Genomic DNA, 20,415 nt, shown 5'->3' on the forward strand with positions numbered 1-20,415 from the left:
ACCCGAAGGCAAGGGCGGGGCTTAAGGAACCGAGAGAGCTTAGACCAGAGAGGTGGAGCCGGGAAGAATGGGGCGTGGTCTGAGTGGGGGGGGCGGAATTTTATAGAGAAGTGCGCAAACGGGTGTAGCCTGTTGTAGGGGCGGGGCAAAGGGGAAGCCCCCCCTATAGGGGCGGGGCTTAATATGAAAAGGCAAGGGGCAGCTTAGCGCTGAGCCATCTAGCCCGGAAGGGCGGGGTCAGGGCGGGGCCAGGGCGGGGCGGAGTCGACGGGTCAGCCTCCCCCAGCTGCGCCCGCTTCCTCTGGCACTCCGGCCCGGCGGAAGTGCGTCAGTTGTTATCCGCTCTGGCCGCTGCCACTACTCTGTCTGCCTCACGGTCCCGGTGCTCAGAAGCTCCGCCACCCGCCGCCCTCTGCCGCTGCCCGCCGGTCTCCGTGGGCTGTGTCCCTGGGGACCTGGTCTAGGGCCGCTGAGAGCCCGCCGCACTCCGATGCGCCGGACCCGGGGTCCTAGCCCGCGCGGCGTCCGGTGCTGAGAGCCCGCGCCCGGCATGCCCACCCCGGCCCCGAGCCCGCCCCGGCCCCGAGCCCGCGCGGCGCCCTCGAAGCCCGGCGGCACGGCGTAGCAGGCGGCGCGGGGCGCCAAGGTCACCGCCGCGGCGCCGCCATGGAGGCCAAGGTCCGGCCAAGCCGGCGTTCGCGCGCTCAGCGAGACCGTGGCCGGCGTCGGGAAGCCGCCCGGGACGCCCGCGCGCAGAGCCCGTCGTCCGGTGAGGACCCAGAGCCCAGTCCTGGCAAGGAGAACGCGGGACTCCACGGCGCGCAGTCTCAGCGCCCTACGCCTCTGCGTGCTGCGCGCCCCCCGCGGCGCCGTCGCCGCGAGTCCAGCTCGCAGGAGGAGGAGGTTATTGACGGCTTCGCTATAGCCAGCTTCAGCACCCTGGAGGCCCTGGAGGTAGGTGGGCTGGGAGGCCAGAACCCGGGACCAAGGAAGTCCATACACACGCTTCCTGGGCCCGCGCTGCACCTTGCCAGGAAGAGGACCTGGAGTGAGGGGTGTGTGGGAGGACTTAAACCACGCCATCCAAGCGAGCTTTGCAGCGGTTGTTACTTGTTGCCAAGTTATCGCTGCGTCCGGGACCAGCTGGGCAACTGGACATTGTTGGGCCTCGGGAGGCAGGATAAGATGGACACTAGGGATTCTTCCTGTTCGGTGTGATCTCTCAAGGGTTGTTTGGAGGGGACTGGGTATAGGGAATAGGTTTACTAAAAATACATGTCTGACTTGAGAGTTGTCATGCACAGTATTTGTTGAACAAAGTGTCCTTCCTACCTTAACTCAGGTTAGTAGAGAAGGAAGTGAGAGAGATGGTGAGTGAGTGGGCTAGTGAGTAGCCACTTTGTCTCGGGAACTCAGGTTGGAAATGCTGGTCAGGCCTTCAGGGCATTAACACAACCTCGAGGAACATGAGATGAGTTCTGGGTCCAAGCCAAAGATCCTAAACTGAGATGATTTTGTGGGGCTTGTTGTATTGTGTCTGGTCCTGATGTGCTAAGACACGAAGGCTTCCGTGTGTTTCTGCCTTAGTGATAATAATGACACAGCCAGACACTGTGCTATAGCCCCTACATTGTAGCTGTGGTACCACAGGCTCCAGATCTGCAATCTCATTTCCTACCTTGCCACACCTGTGTCTCCTAGGCCCATAAAGAACTCAAAAGAGCCTGTACATCCGTTTCGCCTTTTCCACATTTCTTCTTTGGGCCTCTTTTGGGTCTCAGGCTTTACAGCCTCACCTTACGTGTTCTGTCTACCTGTGTACTGTTTGGTGCTGTTACAGCTTATCCCAGCTGTCAATTTAAGATCTCATCTGAAACAAGTTATTTCTTAACTCCATGTCTTCATCACACCTTTGGGTTTCACCTCCCACACTGTGGAGACATGACTGAGATTCGTATTCCTGAGATTCTGCCCCTCAAACTTGTCAATGGGAGGATTGTGCCTATGGGTTCCCAGTACCCAGAAGGAAACAACATAGTGAGACTCAACATAGTGAGGAGTGAATACTTGGGAAGAGAGGAATGACCCTTCAGGAAGTCCAGAGTTACTGCCTTAAGGCCACATCGCACTGTCATTAGACCAGCCCATTTGTATCTAAATGGTTGGCTTGGGTTGGGTGTGGTTGTATTCTCTGGCCTTCCCATGTCTTCTAGGCCACATCTAGAGGGTTGACTTGTACAGTCTCACCAACTTACCCAGGTTCTGAGAGATTATCCTGTCTCTTCTTACACCTGTACAAAAACTTGGTATCCTCGTGGGCAGCCTCACTTGTGACCTACTGAGTTTGGCCTTGGAAAGTACTTGATTTCTGGACAAATCTAGATCATGTCTAGAAGAGTTTCGATGGGCCTCATTTATTTACTGGTAAACTGTAGTGGTTTATCTCCCTGATCAAGTATAATCCCATAGTATCATAGTGATGATTAGTTCACTCTGCTAGTTGACTTTACAGATAGGAACTCATTTATCCTTTCAAATGACCTTATAAGCGGGTTTGGACACTCCCACTCTATAGATGAGAGATCTGAGATACAAGCAGACTGGAGTTTACAGTCTGGACTGCCCCACTGCTGGGTCCCTTGCTCTGCAGCCTCACTTGTTGGGGGAGATGGCCTGCCACATTCTCAGGATCAGCAGGACTCCAGCCCAGAGGGAGAGCTCTTCTCAACATTGACTTTAGGATCCCCACATGCCGTGACACTATTTGAGTGTCAGCAAAGTCTGCATATCCCCTCAAAGGCAGTTCAGTATGTAAATGGCTTGTGAGATGTATGGAACAATGACCCATTACCTTATTTGAGAATGTCTGTGAAGGCTCCCTGAGCCTGGACAGCCTCAGATATCTCTGTTCATCTCCCTTTGTCCACATAGGGGATGAAACCTTTGACTCTTTTGTGTCTGTGGGGATACAAACACATGTCATGGTAGTGATTATTGGCTAGAGGGTGCATCGTGACACTTAACCACAGAGTTAGACTAAGAGCCTCATGCTGGAACTGAGGACATGCCTGCTGGTCTTCTCTTAACAGGTTGAGAGTAAAGGACAGGGATCCACCGGGCGGTGGTGGCACATGCCTTTAATCCCAGCACTTGGGAGGCAGAGGCAGGCGGATTTCTGAGTTCCAGGACAGCCTGGTCTACAGAGAGTTCCAGGACAGCCAGGGCTACACAGAGAAACCCTGTCTCAAAAAAAAAAAAAACCAAAAAAAAGAAAGGACAGGGATCCAAGAACCATGGTTCCTCCCGACAGCATTTAGGAAAAGTAGATTTTCTTCCTTGTGACAATTCTCTTGATGTACTGACAAAGGTGAGAGGAGACTGTGCTCCTGTCACCCAGCAGTGAAAGGGTGAGGAACTGGTTTAGGAACAGAAGCATCCTCTCCTAATCCTCCTCCTAAGGCACAGTACTTGTGCCTTAGGTCACTGAACAAATTGTGCCAGTACCTGTATTTCTAGGAGACGGGATGAGCCCTGCATTCAGCCCCAGGCAGACAAGCACTTTTCTATCCCTTAGGGCTAGACTATGGGGAGCAGGGCTCAGGCCCATGTAGCTTTAAGGTGGTCACTATCAAGAGAACATTTTTTAAATACCATCTCCAAGCAGAAGCCCCCTGTGCTTTCATGTCATATGATTTTGTTGATTTGTTTGTGCAAGTTGATTGTGATCAGAAGGTCAAGCTCCTAAAGAAGATGAGTGCAAGTCTGGTGGTAGTGGTGGGTGGTGGTGGTGGTGGGTGGTGGTGGTGGGTGGTGGTGGTGGTGGACTCCCAGAGTTTTGGAGGCAGAAGTAAGCGGATCTGTCTTTGTGTGTTTACAAGGCCAGCCTGGTCTACATAGCTGGTTCCAGTATAGCCAGGGCTATACAGAGAAAATCCTGTCTTGGGAAAACGAAAAAACAAGACATAAAAATTAGGTGTCATATTGCTTCAGTTCCAGTGGCACATTCCATGGGTGTCTGCTGTTTTTTAGAGCCTCTGTCTAGGGAAATTGTGAGGAACAGATGTACCCCTACACATGAAGGGAGGTGCTATTTACTCACAATGGAGTCACAGCAAGTAACATCTATGTAGAGGATTCCTTATAGCAGCCATAGAGAGCTGTGCTAGCTACACAGGGAAGGAGATTGTTCTTCGCAGAAGGCACTCAACTGCGGGCATATGTGTCATTTCTGACAGGTGGGAGGTTCCTCACAATGGGGATGCAGTTGGGTATATGGATGCGATGCTGTCTACACAGCTGGATAGCCAATATCCCCTACACTGAGCTATACTGTCTACACAGGGAGGGGGATTACTGCTTCTCACCCCTGTGCACTGTGAACTATACTGGGGCAAAGATGAAAAGAGAAATTCCCCGAAATGCTGTGTGCTGTGGTGCTCATGAGTTACTTCTTTCTAAGTGTGGTGTTTTTTGCATTCTCTGGTCAGTACATGTGACTTATAATTCATAAAAATATATCTGTAAAACTACACTGTACAAAGCTGTGCTTAAGAAACTTTCGACAGAGCTGGGCAGTGGTGGCGCACGCCTTTAATCCCAGCACTTGGGTGGCAGAGGCAGCCGTATTTCTGAGTTCGAGGGCAGCCTGGTCTACAGAGTGAGTTCCAGGACAGCCAGGGCTACATAGAAAAACCCCTGTCTCGAAAAACCAAAAAAAGAAAAAACTTTCGACAGGGCACAGTGGTGCTCGCCTCTTTAATCCCAGAACTCCAGAGGCAGGTGGATCTCTGAGTTCCAGGACTATGTAGTTGTGTTAAAGGAGGAAAAAAAAGCAAAAACCTGTCAGCCTATCTGACAGCTACCAGTCTGCTGTGACCTCTGAGAATGGCTGTGCAGCAAACTAGATCTGTAGGTTTGTCATGAATCTTATGTTTGCAGGTACAGGTTCTTGGGTTCTTGGGTTCTTGGGAGACAGCTTGGGAAAACTGTTCACCCTGACTGTTCTCAGGTGCGTGGTCCCTCTGTGAGTTGCTGGTAGGCTGGGTAGGGAGTGTCTCATATGGTTCAAGATCGGTATACCCTGCCATGTCTGTGTCTGTACATAGCTGTGGGAACTGAGATCAGACAGATACCTAGATGAGGAGAGAAGAGAGCTATGGAAGGCGACATTTTCCATTTAGGAGTCTGTGGTACCTCCTTGTGGCTGATTCCTGGTGTGAGGTTTAGTGTGTGTACATACTTCGTCCCAGGTCTGAAGCCTGGAACCTAACCTTCTCTTAGACTGTACTGGGCATTCACGGGTGGTGTTGGTCCTACAGCTGTGGGGGGTAAGGGAAAGACCAGGGGATGATCGGATGAATGGATGCAGCATATGAAAGCTAGGTCATCTCATGCCCTTTGGCCCATATGAATGCACAGTGCACCTGTCCAATGCCAGGGCCTTGTCTGGAGTAGACAGCTTCTTGGCCTGCCTTGCTAGACACTGATGCAGGCACCCCTTTCCCCCAACTGTATAGTTTTTGGGAGGGTCTCTTTGTTGTTGTTTGTTTGTTTGGGGTTTTTTTCGAGACAGGGTTTCTCTGTATAGCCCTGACGGTCCTGGAACTCACTCTGTAGACCAGACTGGCCTCGAACTCAGAAATCCGCCTGCCTCTGCTTCCCAAGTGCTGGGATTAAAGGTGTGCGCCACTACCGCCCAGCTAAGGGTCTCATTTATTATCTATTTGAAACCCCTTACCTGTGGTCACAGAAAGCTTTTCTTTTTAGCTTGTTGGGCCTGTTACCCTCTTGGCTTGACCTTCTCTATACATCTGGATCCTTAAGGCCACATCTGCCTCCCTTGAGTCCCCATATACCCATTTCAGACCTGGACATTGGCTTGGAACTATTCTCTGCTTGGAAGGCTCTCTCCCCAACTGTCTGCTTGCTTAGGAAGGCCACAATAGGGCACAGTGCCTCCTGTCCCAGTAGGGCTCCTCTTTCTGCTCCTAACAGGCTGCCCCTTTCTGATTGTCTGCCCCTTGGGAGGCAGCAGTCATCTGTGTTCTATTCCTTCTGTCTTCACCACTGACTTATCACCACCGCCACCCACACCCCCCACCAGATTCAGGTCTGCATGAACAGTGTTCTAGGAGCAGGCCTAGTATGGTGCCTGGAGGAGACTGAGCCGGCAGTGGTTGTCAGAGCAGGGCTCTGAGGGTACTTCCTTGGGTCATTCTGTCCTTGAATTTGCTGTGTAGCTGGTAACTTGCCTCTATCTCCTAAGTGCTGGAATAAGAACATATCATACCAGATTTGATGTGGTACTGGGGTCAGAGCCATCCTGGACATGCTAGGCAAGTGTTCCACCACCTGGGTTACATTCCTAGCCTCTTGGTTGTTCTTGAATGAATAGAATTTTATTTTGTTTGTTACACTTTTTTCCTCAATTCTTTTTCTGCTTCAGTGAGAAAGCCATTTTCCCAAAGCTGCTCCCATTTGCTCCTGGGCTGTAGTACTCTTGAGTTCTCATTAGGTCCTCCAGCACTTGACTCTGGTCATCTTGCATTTTTATAACCGTAAATTTACTTATTCTGCTGTCAGTTTGTCATTTCATTTTGCATTTCTTAGCACTGCTAGAGTCATGGATCGATGGTATTTCTCTGCCATCTTTTCTTCCCTGTGGGTGAGGACCTCTAATTTTGGTTCTGATGTGGAGCATCTCATGGGGACACTGTTCTTGAAGCACCTTCTTGGACTTTGCTGACTGAGCCTGGGTTTTGTTCTTGGGATCCAGTAACATTTCAGTTGTTAGTTCTTGCTAAAACCCAGAGAAGGTTGTATATGTGGGTGGAGTCCATTCCAGGTTTTGCTATGAGCTTTGTTGCTGTATTCCTGGTGGGGTTGGTCTAAGACTGTGTTGTTCTGCCAGCTCTACTGGATTGAGAATTTAATTTCTCTTTTATCCCCCTTAGCACTCTAATATAGCTACTTCTTTTACTAGACAAAGTTCTCAGGTTCCTGAATCCAGCTTTGTTAACTGGTCAGTGTGGTTGGTGGTGAGGCCAGGCTTTCGAGTCAGGAAGCCTATTCAGGAGGCAGCCTATGAGCAGAAGCTAAGACCTGATATGCATACAGTATATAGCAGTGCCCATCTGCTAAAGCCTGGGCACCTCACTCTGGTTATAGCGTTCAGAAATCTGGGAGGGGCCTAGTCCACTCAAGTCCCAGTGACCCAAGCTGCTCACCTCAGCACCCCTCCACCCAGACTCCACAGTCACTGGACAACTTCCTTGTTCCCTTCCATGAGCTACCTGTTCCTGCCAAGATGATCCAGGCTTGAATCCAGGCCCAGTGTTAGCCTACAGCTCTTCCACTCACTGGGTCAACTGCTGCTCGGTGGGTTAGAACCTCTGCTCTCACATGTGCTTGGGTGTGGTTTTGGCTTCCAGCTCTGGTTGATGATATGAGGGTAGGAGGGATGTGATGGAGCTGCGTATAGGGTAGAGTACGAAACTAGTCAACACATTACTGTGGAGCAGCAGGTACCTGGCTGGCTCTCACATCAGCCTGTAGGTCCCCAGAGCTCTGCTTTGTAGCCATTCATGTGGAATTGTGTCTCTGGACCCCTGTGGCCTTCCAGAGGTGTGTGTGTGCAGTGCCACCTGTGTCAAGGACTACTTTGTAAGCCAAACAGAAGGCAGCCCTTGACTATAGAGGCTAAGCCTAAGGATATGAAGAGTAGATCTGCTTCACCCAGCGAGGAGAGCATGATGATTCCGACACTTTAACAGATTCAGATTGGTAAGGCTCTAGAGGGCTTGAGGGAGGGTGACACCACCTAGGCCCACTCTTTGCCAGGAGCCTGTTTCTCAGCCCTCTGGACTGCAGGTTAGAAAGGATCCTTTTGTTTCAGTTTGCAGGACTGGAAGTCCCTAAGTTTATAACTAATGAGGCTTTGGTTATAGGTCTGTCTCATAGCACATGAGCAGGCAGGCCTGGCCTGGGTATTGGGGTGACCAGGCTGACTGAGCCATTGGGGTGAGCTTCTATCCATTCCTCCCTACTTATGCTAGCCTCAAATGTTACTTGTGAGGTCAGTTACCAGTGAGTGTCCAGAGGCCATTTGAGGGGGCTGTGGAGAAAGGCACAGAATGGTGGGTTTCAGGTCCACTTGAAGTGAACTGGCCAAAGTACAACTGGGAGAGGAAAGAGGGTGCTGGTGGCTTTTTGGGGAGGTTGCTCATTGTGAGCAGCTTAGAAAGTGTCCATTTTAGATTGGCAAGCTAAGGAATGTATGGAGGCTGGGGCAAGGAGTCCCCAAAGCACCCAAGGTAGGTTTCTTAAATCACAGTGAGATGAGTGTTGTGGGGACTCAAGTAGTGCCGTAGTGCCATGTTCTATCTGAGATGCTAAAAAAGAAGAATGTTCCAGGCACGTATTGGTGCTGCTTGGCACAACATGAGCTTTTCTGTGTGGTTTCTATTGAAAGTTGGAGAGCTGCTGAGTTTGTGGCCTCTCATGTGCAGAGCTTTCTAGTCCAGACAGGTGCCAGTTGCAGCATGTGTAGTGTATACAGTTGGGCATTGGGGTGACTCCTGGTAGAAGCCTGGCCATGGCATGGTTTCATAGCCCAGCTCTGATTCTCACTGGAAGCAGCTGCCCCAAGAGGAACAACCACTTGTCCCTTAGACTTCTCAGGATTCCTCAGTGGTACCTGCATATGCTGTACCAGCCAGTCCCTTTGGCTGTGAGGATTAGAGGAGTATGTCAAAGTTTCTGTGGTATAGCTGTTCCTCAAAGTAAACCCTAGCCTTAACCCACCACTGCCTTGTTGCTTACTGGCAGAACCAGGTCAATGCTGTACTGTCTTCAAGATACAGGTGGTTGGAGGATTTCACGTGCTGTTTATCCTCCTCCTGGTAGCCTCTAAAGAGGCTGCAGCGATGTTCTCATCCTTGTGCAGAAACAGGCGCAGTCAGAGTAAGATGTTTTCTGAGTATATACTCCTGGTGAGTCACTGGTGAGATCCAAGCATAGATTCCTAAAGAGTGGTCAGCTCCTTTTGTTCCTGCTTTGTCCCATGTTGGTAGTAACCCTTGCCTTGGCATCTGACTGACCAGCTGACTCCTGGCTTCCATGTCATCTCTTTGCATTTTGCTGTGGTCCTCACTCCTCCCAGCAGTGTCTTCTCCATCCTGACAATTTCTTCGTCTTCAAAAGGCCCAGGGTCTTCTCTTTAAAAGCTAGAGATCTCACAGGGATCCTTCTTATCTGCCCTGACCACACTGCCTCCTCAGATCCTGGCTCGGGGGGTGGGGGGTACTGCTCACACTGTAGGGCTTTGGTTGCCTTTGGCCAGATTTTGTTTTGTATAACCTGCTCTTCCCTCATTCCATGTTGCCAATACACTTAGAACTGGGACTGAATGGCCGAGACTCAGACAGGGAAGGAACCTAGTGACTGCCCAGGAGGAGCAAGTGGCTTCTTTTGGTGGTGATATTTTCACTATCCCTAGCTTCCTTCTCCATCTGAGATAGGGATTGGTCAAGCAAAGTTGGGAATATACTTGCTTCTTAGGGCTCCAATACCAGGGGTTTTCTGTCACCCAGGAATAAAATCTACATTTTTTTTTTTAGGGTTCCAGGAGCACCATGAGCCTGTCTGAGGGCTTCTACACACCCCCTAACAGTACAGCTACTGTCTCCTAGCTCCTAGGAAGAGGCCTTGTCAGCCATAGCAGGGAAGTCTGTAGCTGCTTGGGAAAACCTTTCTGCTCTGAGCCTCAGTTCCTTGTCTGCAGGAAGGGTAATGAGGCAGCATGTGCTTGTTCTCCCTGCCAGCCATTGGACACTAGGATGAGAGTCCGTGATGAACATGCTTCGGTCCCTCTGAGTCTGTTTTTAGACTCATTCTACCCCAGGTAGACAGACTGCTGGACCACAACTGCGCCATTTGTGGACTCCAGTTCAGAGAGGAGAGCAGGCCCTTTCTTTTCCCCTCCCCCACCCATTTTAATTCACCCAGATCCTTTCATGTCCCAGGCTTGTGGCATCAGAAACATCCAGTCTGGCTTCAGCTGCCCCTGTCTGACAGAGGCTTTGGGGGACACCCTGGATGACAGCTGAGCAGCAGCTGTGTTGAAGCTTAGGGCCTGGAGTGTGGCAGACATCGACATGAGATGTGTCTTCCCAGGATTTAGAGAAGAAAGTGCTGTTGTGGACAGATAGATGAGTTGTTGGCCTGCCCTGTCTCTGGCTAAAGAGGATAGATAGGCCAGGAAAAATGGCTTAGGGTAGACTGTCCCTCAGGAGTACTGACCTCGTGGGAGAGCACTGAGGGTCCAATCTATCCCGACCAGGGCAGAGGGACTTGAAGGCTAACACTCCCAGGCTATCCTGGAGCAGGCCATGTGCAAGGAGCCTTCCTAGAGCCCCAAACCTTCTCCCCTTCTTTCCTGCCTTTGCCACACCAGTTGAAATTTATTTCTGCTCTGGGACCACTTTGTTCATTTGGGTTCCCGCTCCTTTTAACTATCCACACTCAAATCTACATGATCTAATTTCTTGTTTTTATGTCTGGGAAATTCTCTGTCTAGAGTACACAGAACCTACATCCTCACAAAGAGTGGCACCCAGCAGGCCATGAGTTAGACCTGAGATTCCATAGGTCCCTTCTACATGTTCTTTCCTTTCTAACAAACTGTTTGCTACCTTTAGGGCATCTCTCCCATTGACCTTCCCCTAGGGCTCAGTCCTCACAGTAGATCAGATGTCAAAAGAAATGGGATCAGAGAACAAGGCTATAGTCTGTCAGAATTGACCATGGCCTTTCAACACAAAGGAGCTGGAAGGAAGGAAATGTTAGGTTTTGGATGTATTGATTGTGGAGACTGACTTCAGAACTATTGCCCAGGGCAGCAACTTGGACCTGAACCCTTTAGGAGTCACACACACACACACACACACACACACACACACACACACTAGGTAATACCGGGTGGACCCCAAGCACGTTGCTCTCTAGGTTTGGTGTATTGCTATGTATTGTAATGCTAAATCCTAACGGAAGGTCTAGGCTGAGGTTCGAATTCTCGCATTTACAAGCTTTTCTTATGCAAACCTTGTTCCTTTATTTAAAACTATTGGTTAAATGTGTGTGGGGTGGAGCACCCTCTGGGAGGTGAGGGAGAGGAGGAATGTGATGTGGAACTGTGGGGGGGGCTGGGAGGGGGGCAATGACTGGAATGTAAATAAATAAAAATAGGGGAAAAAAACCTATTGGGTAAATAAAATTAGCTACAGCCAATTACTGGAGGGATTAGAGGTAGGTTTGTAACCTCCTTGGAAGAGAACTTGAGGAGGAAGAAAGCCGCCACAAGGACAGAGCATGAGCGCATGGCCAGGAGAAACAGCAAGTATCTGGGGTACACTACTGGGGAGGTAGCCAGGGTAGCAGTTAGAAGAGTAGATTAGGGATTATTACCCCCCCTTCCACTCCAGTAATTGCCAAAGCCAAATAAAATAACTGTAATCTGAGTCTCATTTATTTGTAAGATAGTCGGAGAAAAGCTTAAATTGTCTTTTTTTTTTTTTTAACTACAAGTAGCCTGCATGCTTCCATGTCTAGTTACAGCTCCTCCCTGAATAATACTGCTAATGTCAGTGCTTCATACCTTCTGCACCTTGTTTAGAGAGAGCAGGGTCTGCTTTTTTCCATGTGACCCTCTGCTCAGATAGTGTTGTGCATAGTGCAGCCACTGGACTGAGATCTGAAGTGATGGTTCTTTCCCAGAACCTCGGTGGGTGGAATGCTCAGGTACTTTGCTCAGCAGTTGCGGTATGGGCTGGGGCCCATGGACCTCTTGGTCCTCTGGCCTCCCCAACTTTTCCTGGACCCCAACACTATAGCAGTAGCTCTGGAATAGCACAGTCTCTTTGCCTCCCTGTATCGTGTGGCAGCCCACACTGCTTACTTGGCCTATCCACTAAAGCCTGCTGGCAGCTGGGTAGTGGATATGAAGGTGATATTCATGAACTTGATTTCAGAGATGGGGTGCAATGGTCTAGAGCCTTCTGCAGCAGGTCATGAGGGCCTGTAAAGATGGATATTCCTCTCGGGAACATGTGACACAGGTTCTGTGAATGAAACTCAATAGCCATTAGGGAGAGGTGTGAGCTGAAGAGGGAGGAATATCTGAGTGGGAGAGCTCTGTTTGCAGCCGGAGAGGCAATTAGATGCCGTGGTAGTTGGAGCTACTACAGGAGTCAGAGGACTGCAGAGATCTAGTGGTTCATGAGAGTCCTGCCTGCAGCCCAGAGAACAAAGAAGCAGGTAGGTTCAGCACAAGGTGAATGAAGTGTGAGGGCTGCTGGGATTTTTTTTTTTCTAAATTTAGCTTACTTTTATTTCATGTTCATTGGTTTTTGTCTTTATGAGGTTCTAAGATCCCCTGGTTGGAGTTACAGACAGCTGCGGTCTGCCATGTGGGTGCTGGGAATTGAACCTCAGTTCTCTGGAAGAACAGCCAGTGCTTTTAACCACTCTCCAACTCCTGTGGGGGTGGTTTTTTTTTTTTTTTCTTTTCTTTTTCTCTCTTTATCCAAGATAGGGTTTCTCCGTGTAATCCTGGAACTTACTCTGTAGACCAGGCTGGCCCCAGAGATCTGCCTGCCTCTGCTTCTCTCAGTGTTAGGATTAAAGAGGTGTGTGTCACACCACCACCACCCAACTAGGGCTGCTGGGATTTTTAGATAGTTGATTTGGTCAGAAGGGGTTCTTGAATGCTGAAGCAGTGGTTGCCGGTGTAAGGTTCTTGAGCTCCAGAGTCAGCCTTCCATGGTCAATATTGTCACATGAGTTAGGAAGCTGGGAGCAAGGTTTCAAACAGACTGTTCCTGGGCTAGGCCTCTGTGCCTTGCCAAAAGGGACAGCCTTGGGCTTGTTGGTCACAGGAATAGAAGTGAGCGTGTCCCTTCCTGGCTAAAAGGAGTGGGGCTGAGCCTCAGGAGGGCCAAGAACCCCAAAGAGAAGCAAGTCTCATTGTGATTGGTTTACTGTAGTGCAATTAGAAATTTTGTTGGTGTTACATAGTAACACTTGGTGGTAACAGTCATGTTAAGTCACCATTGGAAAATTGGATGGGGGACTGGAGTGGGCAGTAGTGGTGCATGCTTTTATTTCCAGCACTTGGGATAGAAACAGGCAGATCTCTGAATTAGAGGCCAGCTTGGTCTACATAGTGAGTTCCAGGGCAGCCAGAGCTACTCAGAGAAACCCTGTCTCAACACTAGAAAGTAAAAGAGAAAACTGAATGGCCAGTTTCCTTTAACAGACACTCAGCTTCTGTGTTCTTTCTGAGGAGGGAAACATGGGTTTGAAGGCTGGCATGTGATTGTGAGGCTGTTGCCACAAGTGGGGCCTTGTGTGGGGGATTGAGTGTTGGTGGCTAACATTGATGCATATGGTAGTCAAATCTGCTCTGAGCTCCATCTTATATACAGGTTCTGGCAGGATGGGCTCCCAGTTTTTGGCTTCTGCATTCCCCAGAGTACTGGAGGAGGGTTTCCTGGCACAAGGCTCTAGGGCACTAGAGACCAGGCTGTCTTTTCGGTTGGCTTTTTGATTTTTCAAGACAGGGTTTCTCTGTAGCCCTGGCTGTCCTGGAACTCACTCTGTAGACCAGGCTGGTCTCGAACTCAGAAATCCGCCAGCCTCTGCCTTCCAAGTGCTGGGATTAAAGGTGTGCTCCACCACTGCCAGGCATTGGTTGGCTTTGAGTCTTTAGTGTCTACATTGACTCTTAAGGTACTCAGTACTGGTTTTATATAGATCCAATGAGTATCTCACAATGCTTGTGGCTGCACAACCTCTCTGAGCTTCAGTGTTTACCCAGTAGGGGGAGGTAGATTGCAGAACAGCTAAAGGCAGCCCTGTATTGTGTGTTATTTCCCTTTGATGATTTGAGTATATAGGTCAGACCAGTGAGGATCCCTTCTCTCACTGGTGCTCCAGAAACAGGTTCTACTGAGCAGTGTTCCGATCAGACAGACAGAATGACCCACTAGTCCCAAGATAGGCCAGATGGTACTCTTTTTGTTTGTTTTTGTTTTTCTGAGATGGAGTTTCCTGGAACGCACTCTGTAGACCATGCTGGCCTCGAACTCACAAAAATCCACCTGCCTCTGCCTCCTAGTGTTGGGATTAAAGGCGTGCATTGCCAGGCCCAGCCTCTTACGCTTTCTGTGCTCTCCTAATTATGTTAGGCGAAAGTGAGTTTAAACTGGGAGTTTCTGAATTGAGGTTTGGTGACAGCCCTGCTAGTTATCTTTGTTCCCTCAGGCTAGTGTACATACACATTTATGAAGGAAAATTAGAAGGGTCTCTTTTCTTAGGGCAGGGGCTGGCTGCTGTCACTCACCAGCCCTTCCCTAGGCTAAGGGGGATAGATGGCTAGTAAAGCAGTCCCATGCATAAGATGAGACCATAGAGTTTACAGCTGAATTGGAGGGGCCAGTGGAGTCTTTTGTCTTTTTAAAAAGCAAAGTGCCAAATAGATTCTGTCATCAAATTCCCTTGCTATATAGAGACTATCCATAAGTTCTCTGACTCTAGAGAACCCTGACTAGTACAGATGCAGAGCGGGGATAGTTAATTTAAACCTGAGGCAGGGGCCTGGTTCTGCAGCCATGTGACTGTCAGCATCCTTCTCTGACTATTCTTCCTTTCTGCCTTTCTGGTTTTTGGGAAGTCAGGGCTTACCTCCTGACTGATGTCCTAGTCAGACTGTTATTGCTTAGTAGCCATTAAGTTGACATTTAGACTTATATATATATTATATATTATGTGTCTAATATACCCTGAAAGCACCATGTCAGCTATAACATCAGAGTCTGTAATCTTTGCTTTTGTACATCTTAGCCCTTAGCAGCAGGACAGTCTGAGAGCCCAGGGCCCTTGTGGGAAGGTGACTAGACAGTCTGCAGTGAGGGGACAATGAGGTCAGGACCTGCAAGTACTTGTGTATACTGCAGAAGGTCCTTATGCTCAGCCCTGACCTATCCAAGGCAGGGAGGCAAGCCAGGAGACTCTATCTTCTATCTCTCAGAGGGGGAGACATGGTAGCTGTCCCTTGGCTTCTTCATGGTGTTCCCTTACATACAGACTTCCTATTTTTTGGGAAGTTTTGTTTTTCTCTTCACTGGCCACTGCTTTTGGGGGAGTACATGTGAGTGTTTACCTCATGTCTGTGCCACCATTTGGGACCAGTGCTGGTCATTGGTGCAGAAGTGAGGTCTCCAGAATGTGAGAGTGTGGTTGATTACAGACAGATGACCATAATCTTAAAAAATCTGAGGATAATTGGCGAGACTCTTCAGTTGCCTAGGAATAAAATATGAGCTGGGGAGAATTGTAGGGAATCAGGATCACCTGGGAGGGTGACTTCCTGTAGGGAATTTGTCACCTTGGGGCATTTCCTATTTTCTATATAACATGTAGCCAAGGGGCCCTTCCTGGGTGTCACCTGATGAGCCCCAGGTTAACATGTCACATGTCAAGAGAGTTCCCAGGTATGCCAAAAGTAAAGATCCCACAGTGCTGTATACTGGCCCCTGAAAATCTACCTATAACCTGTCTATTCTCCTTTAAACATGGCCTTTCCAAGTTAGAGGCTCCTTATGCTCAGGAGTCACCATAGCTTTGGAGCCTGTTCCCACAGGTTGACGGGCATTTCCTTTTACCTCTGCAGAAGGATATGGCTCTGAAGCCACATGAGCGGAAGGAGAAATGGGATCAACGCCTTGTGAAGAAGCCTCGAGAGTCAGAAAGCTGCCCGTCTGCAGAGCTGAGTGAGAACAGGCAGCCCCTGGAAGTGGGCAGTCCAGGACAGGATGCGGAGCCCACTTGTGATGAAGGGACTAGGAAGGTCCCATTGCAGCCCTCCAAACAGGTGAGCATTCTGTGCCCTTCCTTACTTAAGACCTCTGCAGTTGTGGGATCTGCACCAGGACCAGACATGAACCTGGACCCCACCCTTCGGTGATTGGCCTGCCTGGCAATGCACTCCATCGTTGCTGGGCTTGGGGTATGGGGTAGACAGGAGCCAGGCTGGTCACAGAGGTTCGGGGACCTGTCTGCCCAGCTGGAAAGGCCTGCCTGGCCAGTGCTATTGCTTCTCCCCTGGAGTATAGGGGCGTGTGCTGGCCAGGATGGGTGACAGTGCCAAGCTGATAGGCCGGCCCCGTTTCCCACTGCGTCCGTCAGGTTCCGCCGACTAGGTGTCTGGAGACATCTAGAGTGTCTCTATAAATGGATGTGGGGACCATGCTCCTGCTAAGAGAGGGGAATGTTCAGCCAAAGGCTTCAGGTTGGTGGTCCAGGAGTGAGAGGAGAAACCAAGGAAAAGGATGGCCCCCTGGAGGAGCGTTCCTGCCCAGATGAGGTCTGTCAGAGCAGGTGGAAGCTGGGCTGGGCTGCCTGAGCATGGGTCTGTCCTGGGTCGTGGCTCAGTGCTGCAGCTGTATTCTTCCTGGGGACCCTTACTTCTGTGCCTTCTTCACAGAAAGGGGTTTTCTCAGCAGTTAAGCCTCTGCTCTGAGGTCCTTTGGGAATTGGGCTCTGGAGAGGGAATAGCATGTCTTGGGCCTGGGCAGGATGGGGGGTTCCACTGGCACACCTGCCCAGGTGGACACATACTCTTTCTTCCATGCAGGTGTGCTCCCCAGAAGGGGGGCCGCTCCCAGCCAGCCCCTGGCACCAGAACGGCCCGGCCCAGCACCAGCAGCAGCAACAGCCCAGCCAGTCCAGCCAGCCCCAGGGGCCCCTCCCAGCCCCAGGGCAGCCCTGCCAGCCCCAGCGGCCGCCCCTGGGTCAGCGTGCTTGGCCCCATCGATCACTTCTAGGCTTGAGACAGCCCTGCCAGCCCCGGCGCCCACTTCTGGGCCCTGGCCAGCACCATCGTCCCCAGCTTCTGCTTCCGGCCCCAGATCAGCTCAGCCAGACCCAGCGCTCACGCCTGGCTCAGCACCGCGTGTCACTCTTGGTGCTCCCAGGCTCCAGGCAGCGCCTGCGGTCCATCCAGACTCCATGGCATCGCTACCGCCCACTTCGGTCCCTGTTGACCTCGTGTCACCTCTGCCGGTCTCTACTGACCGTCTGGCACCGTTGCCAACCTTTGCGGTCATGGACCACACTGTGTCCCTGTGGCCAGCCCCCACAGTCTCTGCTAGTCCAGTGTCAGCAGTGCCCTCGGACTCTCACCTTGCAACCATGCCGTCGTCCCACCAGCTGCCTTTCAGGCCAGTGCTGCTGCCCCCAGCAGTTACTCTTGGCCTCACATCAGCAAAGCCAGCCCCGTAGATCCCTCCTGGGCCAGCCTAGCTGCTCGCAGCAGTCATCAGTGGGCCCCAAGCAGCCTCAACAATTAGTTGAAGGCCCAGAACAAACTAGTTCTCCCAAGCCTGCCCTGGTGAGCCTTAGACATTCACAACAGAAGTGCCCACGTCTTAGCCCAGAGCAATCCCACATACCCAAACAGCCCCTCATGGGCCCAAAGAAGCCCCTGCGGTCACTTCTGGGCCCAGACCAGCCTCGAAAACCCCAACCGTTACTTCCTCGTCCTAATCGCCCGTCACTTCTGGGGCAGCCAGGCCTGGCCCCCCAGCCTCTGCTGAGGCCCTTTTGTCAGCTGAGACGGCAGTCCCTGTTGGGACTGGTGCCAGCTCGTCATCCCCGGCCTTCGATATTGGGCCATCCCTTCAGGCCCCTGAGGTCACAGTGGACTCGGCACTCTGCCCCAGGGGTGGCCCGCCAAGACCCATCCGTGAGTCCTGGAGCCTGAGGCTTGTAGATAACTCCAGGGTGAATTTGTTATGCTACAGTTGGACTGCACTAGTGAGAACCCGGCTGTCTTTAAGCCTAAAATGGTTTCCCAGACCGCCCCAAGGCTGTTTCCAGACTACCTTGACTGATTGGGCCCATCGCATCAGAAGGAGAGATGAACTCCATGTCATCCCACTGTCCCCTCCACGGGTATCAGGCCTCTTGGTGTTACTGTGCTCCTCACATGTGCTGCTTTGTGATGGACAACTCCTGGGAGAGGTTACACAGCCACCCTAAGGACTTGGAGCTGTTGGGATCCCTCAGCATCTTTTGGTGCCTCTAATTGCCAATACTGTCTTTGCATCTCTGAGTCTCTCATGCATGTGTGCAGGTGTGAATGGTGTGTATATGTATGCCTGTATATGGTGGACATGTGTGATGAAGTGTCAGCCTAGGCCTCACCCTCCCGTCTCCCCCTTACTCCCTCTTCCCACCATGTTTTCCCTGCCCTGAGCACAGTGGCTTAGATGACGCAGAGCCACACTGTGGATTTGGTTGGCCAGGTTTCAGGTCACAGTTTTCTTGACTGTGGGATGATACTAGTGTTTACTTGAAGATCCTCCAGCTACATGAGAGATGTGAAGGGTGGTGACTCAGTGGCTGCTTCCCCACCTCTCAGGGCTCTAACACCCCAGAGGCACGGCAGGGCAACTGTTGGAAGCCCCTATTTGGACTCTTTATTCCCGTTATAACAGTGTTCAGCCCTTATTTTGACACCTGTTACTACAGAGACATCTTTGGGCCTGCACCCGTCCCACAGCCCACACTACTGTGATCAGGGGTTGTTTACCTCCACCCCAGTCCAAGTCCAAGTGGCTAAACTGAGCCCTGAAGGGGAAGTGACCAGAACAGAGGACACTACTAGACTTGGAACTTCTGTGCTGGCTACCTGGGGTTCTTTGGGCTGAGTGGGCCAGGGCCCCCAGTCTTACCTGGTACCTGTTTACCCTGTTTACCCTCTCTCTATTGTTGAACTACAGCCTCCGAACTGAGAATTTGGGACTTATTTTTCTGGTTATAAGAATAAAAAGTGCCATGCCATTTTTATAACATTACTAGTGTTTTTAAATTTCAATAGATAATGTGTGTCTTGTGATTTATTCCATTTACTAAGTGGTAGATAGAAGGTCTTATGGGTCTGGGAAGGCACTGTCCATAAGCAGAAGTTTGAGGGGAGTGTTGAATTAGGTGGAGCTCTTGAGGGTAGGATTCATGTCCCTCTGAACCAGGCCTACGCATGCCAGTGTTTTGAGGAGGGTTGGTTGCATGGGGTGGCCCAAGGATCCTAGGGTCTGAGTTAAATTGCCCTGGACCTACAAGGGTTAAGGAAATCCTATTCTTGGTGAGGCGCTACACCTACTTAGGTCCTCTCTTGCCTAGGGCCAGAAAGTCTTTTTAGCACTTAGCCTAGTCCAGGGTTGTAAGACCAGTTAGCATAGAAGATTGAGGTTGCCATAGCCAGCTGGGTTTCTGGGACTGGGGGCTAGGACTTGGGATTGTGGACACTTGATAAGGAAGACTGAACTTAGGCAAAGGATAGCTTAGCAGGTAGAGAGGTGCTTGTGCACAGGCCCCATACCCGGATGCCACAAGGTGGCAGGAGAGAACAGACTCTATAGAGAGCTGATCTCAGACCTTCATAGCAGACACTGACACATGTATGCTTGCACTCAATATATACATTTACACAAAGACTACACCCAGCATGGAGAGGGCAGCATCACCAGGACCCTGATGGCTGGGCCACATATACGAGCCATGTTCTCGAACCTTTCTTGGGGAGCTGCTCTTGTGGTATATGTAATTATGAACAGCTGGAGATCCAGGTTCCTCTGATTTGTCAGATTCTAGTGTTGCTAACTTAGCTGTTGACCAAAGGCTCTGTGGGCTTGCCAGGATATGCAGCTGGGGTACGGGGCCCTGAGGTGACGTTGCCTGGAGCTGCCCTGGAAGGAAGCTCAGGTCCTGACAGCTGTAGGGGGGCAGTAGGCTCATTCTAGTTGGGGTCACATGAGTGTGGTCTAGAAGACCTTTTGAAAATTGATCTTGGGAGCAGTGCCATCATCTGATTGGCCATTAGCATCTACTTACTATTACTAGGGCCTCTGCACCAGGTTCAGTGTAGCTCTCCTTATCTGAATGAGGTAGCATAACCAAGGAGGAGAAGGGAGCCTAAAGAAGCCAATGGGGTCCCCACTGAGTATAACAGGAAAATGAGCCCTGTGAGTAGTTGTAACTTCTCTGGGAGGCTAGGTAGCCCCTTTGTAAGGCCTGGAAGTAGAATGATCCTTGGGTTTTACCATGGCTGAGTCAGAATGTGAATTAGGAGACGCCTAGGAGGGAAGAATGCAAGCACAAACTGCCTTGAACATCACCCGCCCTAAGGCATTTGCATGAGCCTGCACGTGTGCATGTGTATTTTACTTGACTCACCCTGCCTTGCAAGGCTGCAAAGGTTTGTCTAGTGAGGCAGATGCTCCATCCTGCCCTTCATGTTAGAAACACAGCCCATGAAATGAGGTTATCTCCTCACCAGGTTTCATCCAGAAACTTAGT

At 50.6% G+C, this 20,415-nt stretch overlaps 1 protein-coding gene across 5 annotated transcripts in view; it reads left to right on the forward strand.

Moving 5' to 3' along the window:
* The first annotated feature begins 330 nt into the window (after nt 1-330).
* The window catches only part of Fbrsl1 (fibrosin like 1), an 89,930-nt gene continuing 69,845 nt past the window's right edge, over nt 331-20,415 (forward strand). For 3 of the 5 annotated variants that reach the window (XM_028777369.1, XM_028777370.1, XM_028777368.1), the window contains exons 1-2: nt 667-954; nt 15,728-15,928. In XM_028777369.1, coding sequence (XP_028633202.1) covers nt 667-954; nt 15,728-15,928 — 489 coding nt within the window. Of the gene's footprint in view, nt 955-15,727; nt 15,929-16,690; nt 18,915-20,415 lie in introns of those variants that run through there. The other 2 variants (XM_028777371.1, XM_028777366.1) reach the window with 2 other exon arrangements.

Source organism: Grammomys surdaster, unplaced genomic scaffold, assembly GCF_004785775.1.
Source record: "Grammomys surdaster isolate TR1022 unplaced genomic scaffold, NIH_TR_1.0 309, whole genome shotgun sequence".
Classification (NCBI taxonomy): Eukaryota; Metazoa; Chordata; class Mammalia; order Rodentia; family Muridae; genus Grammomys; species Grammomys surdaster.